The sequence below is a fragment of the Bufo bufo genome, chromosome 3 (genome assembly GCF_905171765.1).
Source record: "Bufo bufo chromosome 3, aBufBuf1.1, whole genome shotgun sequence".
Lineage (NCBI taxonomy): Eukaryota > Metazoa > Chordata > Amphibia > Anura > Bufonidae > Bufo > Bufo bufo.
This window is the reverse complement of record NC_053391.1, coordinates 69,136,117-69,150,937: the sequence shown is the minus strand read 5'-3', so window position 1 is coordinate 69,150,937 and position 14,821 is coordinate 69,136,117. Positions and strand designations below refer to the sequence as shown.

Genomic DNA, 14,821 nt, shown 5'->3' with positions numbered 1-14,821 from the left:
CATGTCACATTTCTCATCCTCCTCCATGTCACATTTCTCATCCTCCTCCATGTCACATTTCTCATCCCCCTCCTTGTCACATTTCTCATCCCCCTCCATGTCACATTTCAACCCCCTCCATGTCACATTTCAACCCCCTCCATGTCACATTTCTCCCCCCTCCATGTCACATTTCTCCCCCCTCCATGTCACATTTCTCCCCCCTCCATGTCACATTTCTCCCCCCTCCATGTCACATTTCAACCCCCTCCATGTCACATTTCAACCCCCTCCATGTCACATTTCTCCCCCCTCCATGTCACATCACGCCCTCCTTTTTACATCACCCCCACCGTGTTGTGGGGGGGGGGGGGCAGGGGCAAAATGTAGCTTTGCTTGTGTGTGCAAAAATCCTTGCACCGGCCCTGCCTCCATACCCTTCTGCTCTCTTCCATTTGCCTAGTGCCAGTCTGCACTGTCTCTTTGGCATTCCATTCAAGAACGTGAGGATGAACAGTAGATCTCACTGAGATAGATGTTTAAAACTTTCCATGACGTTAAAACGTGACTACTATCCGCAAGCAATGCTTTGTGTAAACTAAAGCCACATGTCGCTCTGGTCATTAGTATTCTCCTAGAGAATCCTCTAACAGACATTTAATCAGACAAGCGTCTGCCATTCACCTCTTACGAGCCGCGCGCTGATTAAACGCTTCCCCCCCATGTTTGCATTAGGAAGAATGGGTGGGATGAGGCCGCCGGTGTCACGGAAGTTCCCGTTACGCTGCGCGTGCGGCGGGGCTGAGTGCTCTGGGGAGGTAACCTCAGAGGTGCAGAAATACAGGGGAGCCGAATGATTCCGGCGTATCCAATCGCTTCCATCAAATGACGTGCTCAAGGGCAGAGAAAAGCAGAGCTGTCAGCCGGCAGGTTCAGTGCGAGTTCACCCACTACTGATCATGAGATGGCCAACTTCAAAGGACGATTGTTCACAGTAGTTTGCGTTTAAGCAGGAGACGTAACCTTTTATTTCTCTTCGCCGAGACTTGTCCACGTGTTACAGTTTATCTTTTCAGAATCCTCTTCTTTTTTTTTTTTTCTCCCATGTTTCTCCAGAGGACGCGTCTGAAAAGGTTTCCATCTGAGCTTCACGTGGAAACCATTTAGAAATGATTGAACATTGTGCCCCGTCTTCCGCCATTCATCCATAAATGTAACATGGAAATGTCAGCAGAAGCTTGTCTTCAGATGTAGCAGAGCTGAATCTGTCATTTGTAATAACTCCTCCACAGCAGTGCGTTGCTGCACTGTGATTGTCACCAAGGACGGACATGTGAGGGAGGGGGATAAAACTGGAGAGTAATACCGCAATAATACTCTGTGTCACTAATATACTATATTACCTAACAGAGTCAAAATTAGAGATGAGCGAAGTATTAAAAAAAATTGATATGGCTGCTTCGCCAAATTTTACCCAAAAAATCTATTCGCTGCGAATTTAATTTCCCCTGAAATTTCGGATCAAATTCCACTTTGTGGAGTTCGATTCGCTCAACACTGGTCAAAATATTACTGCCATGTGGGGCACTTATAATAGTGACAGTACCAAAGTAACAAATTGACATAGAATACAAAGAATAACTTTGTAAAGTTCTTTAAAAGAATGTTCTACCATTAAAAGGGTGTTCCAAAACTTTACAACTCAGGATAGATCTTCAGTATCTGAACGGTGAGGGTCCGACACCCGGGACCCCCGCCAATCAGCTTTTTGAGAAGGCATCGGCAATCCTGTGAGCACCGCGGCCTTCTCTGTGCTCACCAAGCACAGCGCCATACACTGTATAGAGTCTGTGTTTGGTATCGCAGCTCAGCCCCATTCACTTCTATAGAGCCGAGCTGCGCCTAGGCCGCATGAGTGATGAATGTGTCGTCACTGGCCTAGGAAAAGCGAGCGCCGCTGCCTTCTCAAACAGCTGATCAGCGGGGGGTCCCAGGTGTTGGACCACCACTGATCACATAATGATGATCAGCAGTATTAAAGTCTTGGAAAACCCCTTTAAAAATCATATGTATAGTTCATAAAAAGAACCTTATTTCCCAGCTATATGCTGTTAAAAATGATCAGGAGTACTTAAATAGTATAGCACCTGGTGTTTAAAGTGTATAGCAATGTGCACAGGAGCTGCCAGAGGGGGGAGGAGATTGACTGAGAGCTCATCCCATGCAGCACAGGTTAACAGCTGCACCAAGGAAGGCAAAAGAAAACAAAAGATGATAAAAAGGGTATCTGCATTTCAGGACTATTGGTATCGCATCTGATTCTTAAGACAACATAGTGTAGCACCACCTGGTGATTAAAGTGTATAGTATTGTGCACTTCCACCTTATGAGCTAGTGGACTTGCATGTTCAGTGACTCTCCCCAAAGCCAGGTCTCTACATGGTAATCCTCACTGCAGAGCAGCCAATAGAAGTAGCTTTCTGCCCTGCTTGTCAGGGAATGAACAAAGCCTTTGCAGCAGGGAAGTAAGAAGGGAGCTGCCAGAGGGGGGAGGAGACTGACTTAGCCCCGAGCCCACCCCAGGAGCAGAGGTTAGCAGCTGCACAAAGGGAGGAAAAAAAAAGCATGAAAAGGATATCTGCCTTTCAGGGCTTTTGGTATCACAACTGATTCGTAGGACAATGACTTTAAATGGATTCTTTCATTTGACTTGCCAGAAACTGATATAGCAAAGCAACTGGATAGAAGCTTCTTTCGTTATGACAGATGAATAACACTCAAGGACTTATATTTGCTGGATATGTTTTTGTGAAGGTAGAAATTATACACAAGGACTTATATTTGCTGACTATTTTTTTGTGAAGGTAGAAATGTTCTTCAAAATCACTTTCCCAGCATGGAGCACTTGAGCAGTATCAGACTGGGGTGTCTCCAGCCCATGAAAAGAGAAATTTGCTCACCAAAAATGTATGCAGAACATGTACATGAAAAGTGCATAAATGTATTCAATCCATAAGACACTATAGTGGCAGACGTTTTGACTCCAAATGAGCTTGTGGTCTATGGGGGTCCATTATTTTGTCAAAGACTTGGTACATCAGTAGATCTTCTAGTATTCTTGTTACCCAGTCTAAACCTGCACCCTTTCATCTTCCTCCCTGGGCCCATCAAGTCTTCACTTTTGGGAGACAGAGTTGGAGATCTCCCGAAGGATGTGAAGATACCCTGCTGTCACACCCTTTGCATCACTTCTGTTGCTATATAAGGGACAGCTATCCCCACCGGCTCCCACATACACGTTCAGTTAGACCGAATGTGTATGTGTATTCAATACATGGAGAAATCCACTTCCAGACACTTCTGGGAGGAATTATCTCCCGGGAGAAAAATATTCACTTTACCCTATCCTTCTCGTCCCTTCCATCATTTGTCAACGGAGAATTGAGAACTCCCCATACACATTAGACCATCAGATTTGGGGGGCCTTAAGGCTAGATTCACATTTACATCAAAACCTTCATCGAAGATTTCATCATATTTGCCAGAAAAAAGTTCAACATTTAGTTCTGTATTTCTGGAAAAGAAATTCCGGCAATATGACAGAACCCCGATGAACCTCATTATAAGTCAGTAGGGGCAGTCAGGCACCACTGGTGACGGGTCTGTTATGGAATTCATAATGCAGATGTGAACTCACTCTTCCAAGCCGGGGGACCTCAGATGGGTAATTGCACTACATACAAGAATGCCATTATAAGTTATTACTTTGAATCAGTCATGTTCAACTTGCGGCCCTCCAGCTGTTGCAAAACTACAACTCCCATCATTCCCAGACAGCCTACAGCTATCAGCCTGCAGAAGGGCATGGTGGGAGTTGTAGTTTTACAACAGCTGGAGGGCCGCTGGTTGAGCATCCCTGCTTTAAATGAAAGGACCTTGATCCATCATCTCATAAGATTTCACGTCAAGGTAAATTTGGACAGCTCTCTATGTAATAAAAATGGCTGCCACACAGAGAGTGTAAATAACAGTATGCGGGGCTTCAGTGCGATCTGTAGACTCTGCTCAATTACCTTTTTCCATAATTTATGATAAGCTGAGACCTTTGTCAATGATTTATTGAAAACACACCTTGCTTATCACCAGAAGGAATTGTAATGAAGAAAGGAATCCGTTGTGGTTTGCGTGTTGTTTTTTATCCTGTATGGGAAGACAGCTCATCATCTCCAGCATGGAGGCCATTATTCATATCCTCACCATCTCTTGTTCATTGATTCATAACATTTTAAATACCTTGTTAACGAAACGCCTGATTCCCAGGGGGTTGCTGTATAATTAGATAGCATAACTACACACAGTGTATGCTTATTAGGTTTCTCTATGTTATTTGTAAAATGGAATATTAAAGGGATGTTCTGGTTATTTCAAGTTATCCCTTGTCCACTATCCTCCATGGGACTGCTGGAGATAATCAAGTACAGTGCTGAATGAATGAAGAGGCAGAACACATGTTCTATTAATCTCGGGGGCCCTTTTCTCTTGACCAGTTGAAATAACCAGAATACCCCTTTAAAATCATCAATATCTGAGTTGTAGACTGTAGCTTTATAGATTTTGCTGTTGGTAGGACCACCCTAGATTTAAGATAAGCAAGAGTATGCTTACTCTAGAGTTATGGTGCCCATACAGCTTCAATAGCTGTCTGATATCTTTTCTTCCTGAGCCTTCCTATACGCATGGCCACTTGGCTTGACTAAGCAAGTGTGTGTTCTCCATGGGTAAGCTTATCTACCTGAATTCAACATGCTTGATTCTTCTTTGATGATGATGTTGGGGAGAATTGGAAGTTCCTCATGCCTCAGCAAGTTAGTCACCGTTAGACACTGGCAGCTTAGGCTGCTTAGGCTGTGGAGAACCTGTCCTTTACACACCACCCTATCCTTCTGCAAATGGTTATCCCTACCAGAGGCAGACCTGGCAGAAAGGTGCTTCAAATCAAAATGGACCGTGGTGTTTGTTTCCACGGGACCCAAACCCATGGGACGATTCCTCACCTCCCTGTTTTCAGTTCTGTGCAAGTCCTCTCCACCCAATGGAAGAGAACTACCGGAACTAGGTCTAATCTCTGCAAGAGCCCCATAGCAACTACTTGGGCTACCTCTTTAGTATGTACACTATCAGTCTCTACTCTTCTGAGATAAAGGACTGTGGAGGTGCGAGCCAACACCAGAAGGAAAGCCTCTATTTTAAATGTAATGGCTTGGAAGATATGGATCAAGCAAGCATCCATCTCTCTATCCTGAAAAGAAGTTAAGAATTTGTATGACTCCCTTGAAACCATAGTGCTAATTCTAATTTTGTTCATTTTCTTAACGTATGTGATTTGTTTGTTTGAAGAACAGATTAAAATGTATTATGTTCACGTCTTCTAGATCAAAGTTTTAGACTGAGTAAATTGATCTCTTTAGTCAACGCCATTACATAAGCAGATTGAGGGGAAGCATTCAACAAGATCCTATGACATGATTTATGAAAGTCAGTGCAAAATAATAAACGAGGATCTGATGAACCCCACACAAGATATTCAATTCATGATGTGCTTACACCAAATTTTCAATGTGAAACTCACAAAGCAAGAACAAGAGCTGATATCGAACACCTGCTCTTCACAGTCACAGAGACCATCATGAATACCGCTCTGTGCAAACAATTCAAGTTATTACAAGTGCCTCAAATATTTGCAGCTTCCACAGAGATTCAACTCTGACGAACAGTGGAAGCCTTTGAAAGCATCAATTAAAATAATAACTTACAGATGGTTAAAATATGTCAGATGGGCTTTAGTCTACACTGTGGGAACAGCCTACTTCTCCAGCTTTCTCCTGACCCTAGTGTTAAACTGGACTGTACCTGTACCCTACAGATGTGATAGACGGTAATTATGAAGTTAATATTTAAAGCAAACCTGTCATGTTGTACATACAGAGCAATCTGCAGGCTGTAGGTTATAGAGCAGGAGGAGCTGAGAAGATTGATGTATAGTTTTATGGGAAACAATTCAGTATAACTTGCGTTTTATGCTTTCAAACTACTGCTCTTTCTATGCTAAGGAGTCCAGTGGGCGGTCCTACTCATTTGAAAGCTTAACCTGCCTGAGTGTGCATACACAGACAACTGTCAGAGTAGGACCTCCCACTGGACTCCTCAGCGGAGAAAGAGCAGAGACATAAATGAATGAAATGCAAGTTGTATTAAAGCTTTTCCCCACAAATCTGGTTAGTCATTAATGTTGCCTGCAGATTAGATGCCATAAGAGGTTCCCTTTAAGAGATGCAAGTTTTCAGTATAGCCAAAGTCCAATGGAAATATGTTTGGTTTTAACCAGTGATCTAGAAGAAATTGAGTTTTTACCACATTGCTTTACCAGCAACTAATTTTCTTCTAGCCCCAGAGAGGTTCAAATTTAAGAAGGTGCAAGAGCTTCCTTTCTTTCCAAATGTGTGGCTACCTTAGCTCTTTTGTATCTGAGCAGACCATGAATGAGTTTCTCACTGGCTTCCCATAATGAATGATAAGTAAAACCAACTATGAATGTTTTTTTAATGTATTTTACTTGAGAGTATTTAGGTTGGGAATTCCTAACCAGACTTTGACTCATTCATTTCTTGCTGTAGTATCTTTCTAGTTGAGGTTTTGAGTAGCATGGACAATCCACCATATTTTTTTCAAAGATGATCCGCGACTGCAACTTAAAGGGATGTGTCACCTATAATTATTTTTCTGCTAGTTTAAACTGGCACATATCCATTATTTTTAACCTTTTTTGTAATGATTAGAGGAGCAGCCATCTTGCCTGAGCTGCTGTTAACAGCATTTAGAGATATTCTTCACAGCGGTCACCATGGACCATATACCCAATGGGCAGGAGAGGACCTCACTGACTTATCTGGGATAGTTTTATATGCATGCTCATGCAGGGGTAATTTTACAAGGATAGACTAGATAAGTTTTGACAATCACCTATTGTCAATGTTGGATCCTGTTTTATCTATTTACAGGTGATAACTGGCATTCCAGTTATGCCTACCATGATAATGAGATGACTGCTGGATTACTGGCTATTGCAAAAAGTGCCAGATTGTAGATTTTTTTTTAAACTAAAGTGACATAAAATTAAAACTTTCCAAAATTCTCTAAAATATTTTAATCTAAAAACTTAATTTAAATAATAGGTCAGAATAGGCTGCAGAATACCTAATGATCCACCTACAGAGGTTAAAAGAGCTTTTTTGAAAAGCATTCTTGTTGATAGTAGCTCCATTCCCCTGAAGAAGCCACATTTAGTGGTGAAACATGTTGGGGGAGCTTTTGTCTTAGATTTTAGATTAGGTTCAGGCAGGACCAAGTCACGGTGAGGAGTAACTGCAGACTCCTCTGAGCCCTGACAATAAGTGGTGGAGAGTCGCGCTAAAGATATATAGATACGGAAAGCAAATGATCCAAAGCGACTGAATAGGCGACCTCCTAACATAAGTTCCATCAAGGTGAACAAAGTGTATCGCTAAACGGAAAGCAAAAGGCGGATGGACGCGTGTTATGGAGGCAGAATATATGGGTGGAGTAACCCCTATCTCTGCCCCTAGAGTCCTGCAGCACCTAGAATTTTAAAGTTTTCTTTTGTTCTCCCGCATTATATTATTCTTAATAAACAAAATAAATGTTAAGTTTTAAGTTGACCTGAAACTGGAGTTTATTAGTCTAGGAAACATTAAATAATAGGTCATTTACTGATGCATTCATTTGAATTTTTTTTTTTTTTTACATTTTTTTTTCTAAAATGATGAACAGATTGTCAACTTTCATCAGAATAGAAACAAGACCTGTTATAACTTTTAGCCAGGCTAGTCAAAAATACAACCTTAAATTTTCATGTGCGATAGATTAGTTGTTTTATCTTAAATCTAAAAAGTAGTATTTATTATGGAGAGGGTAAGGGATAAAACATAAATTAGTCTCTCAATGGTAAGAAGCTGATGATTTTTGGCTGAAATCTTCTTGAAATGGCAGAGTGTTTTATCATCTTTACTGTTAGTTGGTATCTCATTATTTCAGTCTCATGGAATCCAGCCTGTAAACCACATGCTTTACAGCTCATTCACATATGTGATCCTCATACAGTATCAACATCCATCTTGATTTCCCCCATATGGACAATTTTCTCTATCTTTTCAACTGGGATAAAAAGAAAACTTGAAACATTTGTTGTACATGGCAACATGCAGGCTGAATATTTTTTTTTGTAGAATTTCCCATTTGTTAATGATGTTTTGCGTGTAGCAGAATACATTTCAAAGCTGTATATTTCAGCCTACACAATCTTTAGATATTTAATTTGTAATTCAGATGAAGGGACTGTACCCCACTTGACACATGTTAACATTTTAAATGCTGCTTGGTGTTTTAATTACTGAATGTATAAGAGCATTTAGAAAATTCCCTGGTGCTTAATTAACATATGTCTTTGAAATTGTTTTTGTCAAAATTGGGTTCAGTTAATACTTGGAGTATTCCCCATGGGTTCAAAATGTAGTCCTGTAGACACTCTAATAAGTGGCACATTTTCTATGCTTTGTTGTAAGTCTTCTCTCGTATTCAAGAGGTTGGGTTCCCTTGTGTTCTTTCTTGGTTCACCAGAAGTATTTCATATATACTTAAGTTTTATTTAGGTTTTAAACTACATATGGGCAATTAGTAGAACTGAGACCCCTTCGATGGGTCATTAATTTGACCTTACACATGTAGAAACCCAGCAAAGCACTAAGTTAAACATCTGCCATAGGAGTGGGGCTTCTGCCTGGGAAATCAGAGCGTATTGTAGTTCAATTCCTTGTAGGGAGAGGTAAAGGACTGTTATGACTATCACCAATGCCGTATTACCCAATTTCCTGGCACTAAAGACCACTTTTAGGTTTCTTCATCTACTTATGTTATATCTTTGTTTCATAAACCTCAGCCTCATACATATTGATGTCTGTGGCTATTCCCTTCTGCTGTTGTGGAGCCTGATAATATATGGAAGTATCATCTACCATTTTCAGTAATAATAAGTCAGAGCAACTGGACTTGTAGTGTTTTATCTTGAAGATGTTTCACTAGTAATCTAACTGGCTTTCCCAATAAGAATACATTTTATGAAACCTCTCCAAAATTACATACTGGGGACTCTTTCTTCAGTCTTGGAGGTAAAGTGTTGATTGCATTTGCATGACTGAAGCCATTAGGTGTGGTCAAACTGCCTTGGGAGGGTGTTAGAGCCGCATTGTAAGTGGCAGGCAAGTGATGCTGCACCCCTCCACCTCTATTCAAGTTTGGTTTCTCCAGAATAGCATAAAGATCTTCTTTCACACCACTTTTTTAAAATGTAGGTGCACTGCTGAGTCCTGACCACAGGTGTTGGCTCTTCTATGCTGGGCCATACACTGGTGTAGCTGCTATGTTTGAAAGCCATTCAGCTGACTAGCAAAATGTCTTCAAGAAAAAATACAAGTCCTGTTGCTCTGACTTACTAGTGATATACCATGACCTGGATGAATGAGAACCTTCACAGACACATACTCTAGCATTGTGTATATGGTTACTCTAGTTCAGTGATGGCTAACCTCTGGCACTCCAGCTGTTGTGAAACTACAACACCCAGCAACTCCCAGTCAAACAAGTGTGCATCTTGGGAATTGTAGTTTTACCACAGCTGGAATGCCGGAGGTTATCCATCACAGCTCTAGTTTCTCCACTCACTAGAAGAGCAGTTTGAGCATCTAATTGACAAATGCATACATACAATCTGTGTATGGATACACATTATTCATATATGTTTTTATATGTAAGTTTTCCATCCATTTCCCCAGGCCTGCCTGTAAGCATGTCTCTACTGTGCCTACAGGCACATCTGGTCCTGAGCTTCATCCAAGGTGACAAAATTGCAGAGTGGGTAACACAAGGTGGTGCAGAAGGGGGCAGTGTTGTAGGCAATAAAATCCTGGGCACACTCTTGGTATTCAGGACAGTTACCCGCAGAGACTGCATGTACTGATGATGCAGATCAGGCAGGATGAATATCAGTTAACGATGGAATTGCCCCTTAGCAATAACATGTGGCTTTACATCATGTGGCATCAACACAGTCTGGTACACAGTGCAGAGTTACAGAGCTTGGATTTGCACGTGATCTCCTCTTCCTTCCTAGCGCCATTCTGTCCGTCAGGATAGACCAAATCCTTGGTTTTTCAGCTTCCCCAGATGTTCCTGTGTGCATTAACACATGCTACATTTCAACCGTAAGACCCAGTGTAAAAGATACAAGGGATATTTTGTCCCAGTGCTTTTTTTATTTGCTGTACACAAAGTTAACGATGTGCACTCAAAAGATTTTGGTGTATTAGAGTGTCAGAGTTATCCATTTGAAACGGTGATGAACAAGCCACTCCAAAGATCCCAAAAGACCCAACATTCAATTATGTGAAACTCTATACTTTTTCTCTACCTGAACACTTAATCTTACGCCACTCAGTCACGTCACTATGAATCTTATTTAGTGCTACTGAATGGAAGGATTGCATGGTCCCTTAATGAGACTACCACGAGTTGGTGTCTTCTCCCTTCTGCTGGATAGCTTCTTTGGTGTTTCTGGTCTGCAGACACACTGTATATTCTAATACATATATGAAAAGGGTATAAAGATGATTATTGTTGTTATTATTATAGATCGTGATAAAAGACTGTACAGCTACTAGAAAATATCCCTAAAAATACTAAGATTCAATTCGCAATTCTTTTTCAGATACGAGGTGGAAAACTTATGATCACCTATACAAGAAAAAGTGATGCAGGGAAATATGTTTGTGTCGGTACAAATATGGTGGGTGAACGGGAAAGTGAAGTAGCAGAACTAACAGTATTAGGTAAGTTTACTCCAGTTTTTTTTCTTTTAATGTAATGTGTATAGTTAGATTTAAAGGGGTTGTACCATCTCAGACATTGGGGGCATATCGCTAGGACCCGCACTTAGAACGGAGTCGGCAAAGTCCCGAAGGCCACACCACTCGGCCATTTCCATCAGCCCCATAGAAATGAATAGAGCGGTGACAGTGGTGTACCTCCCTTTTATTTCAAGGGGACATTTCGGCACTCCCGTAGGAATGAAAGGAGGGTGACAGTGCGTGCGCAGTGCGCCCTTTGGGACTTTTCCATCTCCATTCTAAGTATAGCGATGTGACCCAATGTCTGGGATGGTACAACCCCTTTAATGAGGCGGTCACTATCAGAGCAGAGAGCTGAGTTCCCGCTCATGTGGACTCAATATGAGTGAAATAGTTAGCTGTTTGACTGTCCATCATGTAAAGGTGTATATATATATATATATATATATATATATATATATATATATATATATAGTAGGGCTGCCTACAGCCGGCGTTCCAAGAGTTTAACCAATGGCGATAATCCATCATTGTAAAAGAAGTTGTCTACATGAAACTAGTAAGAGTGGAGTTGTCATGGAGGTTCAAATCAAAAATAATTAAGTCACTGTATAACTCAAAAAGATGGCCATGTGTATCAGGGTGTGCTAACTCTCCCCGATGGCAGATGTTGGGGGGGAAAGAAAGATCAACATGTTGGATTTCAACATGATCAATCATTTGTTCCCACTAGAGATACCTCTGACCCCACCGTACATGCATTCATTCTTGGTCCAGCTAAGTGTGCATGTGGGTGGGGGGGCCAGTATGTACAGCTGTTGGCTGAGGTTGGAATTTTCAGTGCTGGTCATACAAGATCTATGTCCGCCAACCTGATTTCAGCAGGTTCAGATGAACATCAAATGTGTATAGGTACTCCTAATTGTCACTAATGGCTGATTTCAGGGGAGATAAGGATTGGGCATGTTGGACTTCAATGCACTCACTCAATCCTTTTGTTTTCTAGCGGAAGCTTTCTTCCATACCACATATGCTAGGCTGAGCATGCATATGTATGGGAGGATTTGGAGAGATAGCTTTCACCTACAGTTATCTGCAGATACATAATTCATCTATATGACTACTTTAACTCTTTTACTATGCCAGTATCCTGTAAAATTCTGTGGTATATCCATAATATAAAAAAAGCTAAGAAAAAAGATAAAAAAATTACCTTTAACCATTTTTCTACTGTATCAAATTTCATTTCTTAAAGTAAAAAAAATTAGAAATGTATTTGCTAAATTACTTACTAAACTATTTAGCTTCAAAATTGCACCATTTTAATTCCAATTTGCCCAAACTTCTAATTCCATCATCTAGGTGAAAAAATATAAATAAATGAGACTCTTATTTAAAGGGGTTGTCCGGGATCACATTTTTTTTCACTATTAACAGCTGACTTAAGGTACCCCCATATGTTTTTAGGCATTTTCCCAATTTCTACATGGCTCCGACTGTCCCCCATGCATTGTTTACATTTATGTTTATTTTTTTCCTACCTTCCTGCCGCACTGCACTGTGGTTCCCAGTGCAGCGTGGCATCATGTAGTTTCAAATGACTATCATCTCCGCCGTGACTCCGCCCCCTCATTAATATTCCATGCGCTGCCTCCTTGATTCATAATAAAGCGCCCTGCCCGATGATGTCACCGGACCAGAGGGGCGTGGCTTAGCGCGGCTGGTTGCCGCATGGTTACCGCCCATCCAGGCACTTTGAATAATTCATGTGGCTGAGGGTGACGTCACCGGGCTCTCTGCGAAGCAGAAGAAGAGGCTTCGCTCGGCAGAAAGGGACCCGGTACGTCACTAAGTCTTGGAAACACAGCACTTCTGGCTGAGAGTTGGAGATTTGAAAACTGGGCATTAGAAATGTCGGGTAAAGGTAGGACAGGCACAATTGTAACATTTAGGGCATTGTTGTACAAATACTCCAATCTTCCCAATCCTGGACAACCCCTTTATCAGACGTTGAAGACATTGTAGATGACTTCAAACCATCAACAGCAGATAAACAATGTTAGCTTTTTCACAAATCATCTAGCTTTAATCTAATTAGTTTATTCTGCGTTATAGCGGCAAAGAAAAAAGTCCCATAGGACAAAATTGCTCTTGTTGAAACAGGTGCTGTTTGTTATTTTTGGCTGTAATAAGTGAGAGAGAACATTTTAGTGATTGCCTGTCATTATAATTATATCTTCTGGAGAAGTGTATTAAAGAGTACTACTAATCCTGGAAAGAAAGTAATCATCATTTTTCGCATTCTCTTCATGGTGATAGTAAAAGTAGCTAAGGTGGCTGCAATTATATATTTAAAAATAACAGTATTTAAGCTCATGGAGTTATTACATTCTGATTTGTCGCAGCTTCCGAAAGTTTCACGTTGCATAGTTTGATGAAAGCGTAAAACATGTCCTTAGGAGTAATTATTAGTATCTTCAGGCCAGGATTAGGCAGGAGGAACATAAGCAATTGCTTAACTTTTTGGCAAGTGATGGCTTTATCTTATTCACGGTTATATTCACAAGGCTGTAGGCTTCCTGATTAATGACCAAACTTTTTTTCCATGAAATATACATGTGATAGCAAAAAGCGCTTGAACAACTGTGGAACAGGTAGTGTTCTTGTAATTGAAACTAGACACTGCCTTTATGAATAAGTAAACCTTCACATTTTTTGTCCTTATTACCAGGAATGCTAAGTCTTGGTTTCACACCTTGACTTTCATCAAGACCATAAAACACAATTTTTCAAAAGTTTCTAAAATTAGAGGTGAATTGTTGGTTATCCCAGGAACACCAAATTTGGCATCTTCTCCAATATTGATCTTCATACCATCTTGAAAAGATGCTGCTCAGTAGGCAAACTAATGTAACAATATATATATTTGCTTTGAATTTGTGAGTTTTTGTATGGGATGTTCATATAGGTGAGGAAATAAAAAAGCAACATTAAAATGGGCCTGATGTTGGTAAAGTAATCACAACCTACTGTCCAGTGATTGCTCATCAGCTCTTCCAGTCTCCTCTGGAAGAGAAAGATGACATGACCTTCAACCCACTTCTTAAAATACTTTGCTGCTGGACAGAAGTCTGTGCTAAAGCTGGCCATAAGCTGGTGAACTGAATGTTATTGCTCCCAACTTCCCCACCCATAAACGTGCATGCTCAGCTTAACTAAGCATGCATATGTTCTCAGTATGAAGATTGAATTAAGTCTCTGACACAGACTTTATGTCCCTGGAGAACAAGTAGATTGGGCATTTTGGAATCCAACATACCCAACCTTTCTGAGAAAAGTGGGCCACCACCAAACACATTAGATGGTTGGCCCGGTGCTACTAAAATTAGGGGGTTTGGACAACATTGATCTAATATATAGTCACTCTAATTGGATGAACCTGAATGGTAACATTATATGGCCCTTGCAACCTTAGGTATGATGTACATCATATTTACATCAGCATTGGTTTCAATCATTCTCAGACATTTGCCATATGACATTTCTCACTGAGATGCCTTGGGTCATAATATCATTTGTGAGTGATGAAGTCTTGGTCCATTGAATTAAAAAGTCTTACAAACTGTAAATCCTAAGTGTGACAGATGTCAATTTACTTATATAACTTTGTTCTTTCTTACAGAAAGACCATCCTTCGTAAGGAGGCCAAGTAACATGGCAGTCACAGTAGATGACAGTGTTGAGTTTAAATGTGAAGCTCGAGGTGATCCCGTTCCTACTGTTCGTTGGAGGAAAGATGATGGTGATCTTCCAAAAACAAGGTTCTTTAGGTTTTATTTTATTCCAGTGTTGGGCACATAAATGAA

At 40.8% G+C, this 14,821-nt stretch overlaps 1 protein-coding gene across 5 annotated transcripts in view; it reads left to right on the top strand.

Moving 5' to 3' along the window:
* ROBO1 (roundabout guidance receptor 1) overlaps nt 1-14,821 on the top strand; it is a 345,972-nt gene that overhangs the window by 238,256 nt on the left and 92,895 nt on the right. For 4 of the 5 annotated variants that reach the window (XM_040423239.1, XM_040423237.1, XM_040423238.1 and 1 more), the window contains exons 4-5: nt 10,817-10,937; nt 14,638-14,776. In XM_040423239.1, the coding sequence (XP_040279173.1) occupies nt 10,817-10,937; nt 14,638-14,776 (260 nt within the window). Of the gene's footprint in view, nt 1-1,405; nt 1,413-7,385; nt 7,391-10,816; nt 10,938-14,637; nt 14,777-14,821 lie in introns of those variants that run through there. The other variant, XM_040423240.1, reaches the window with a different exon arrangement.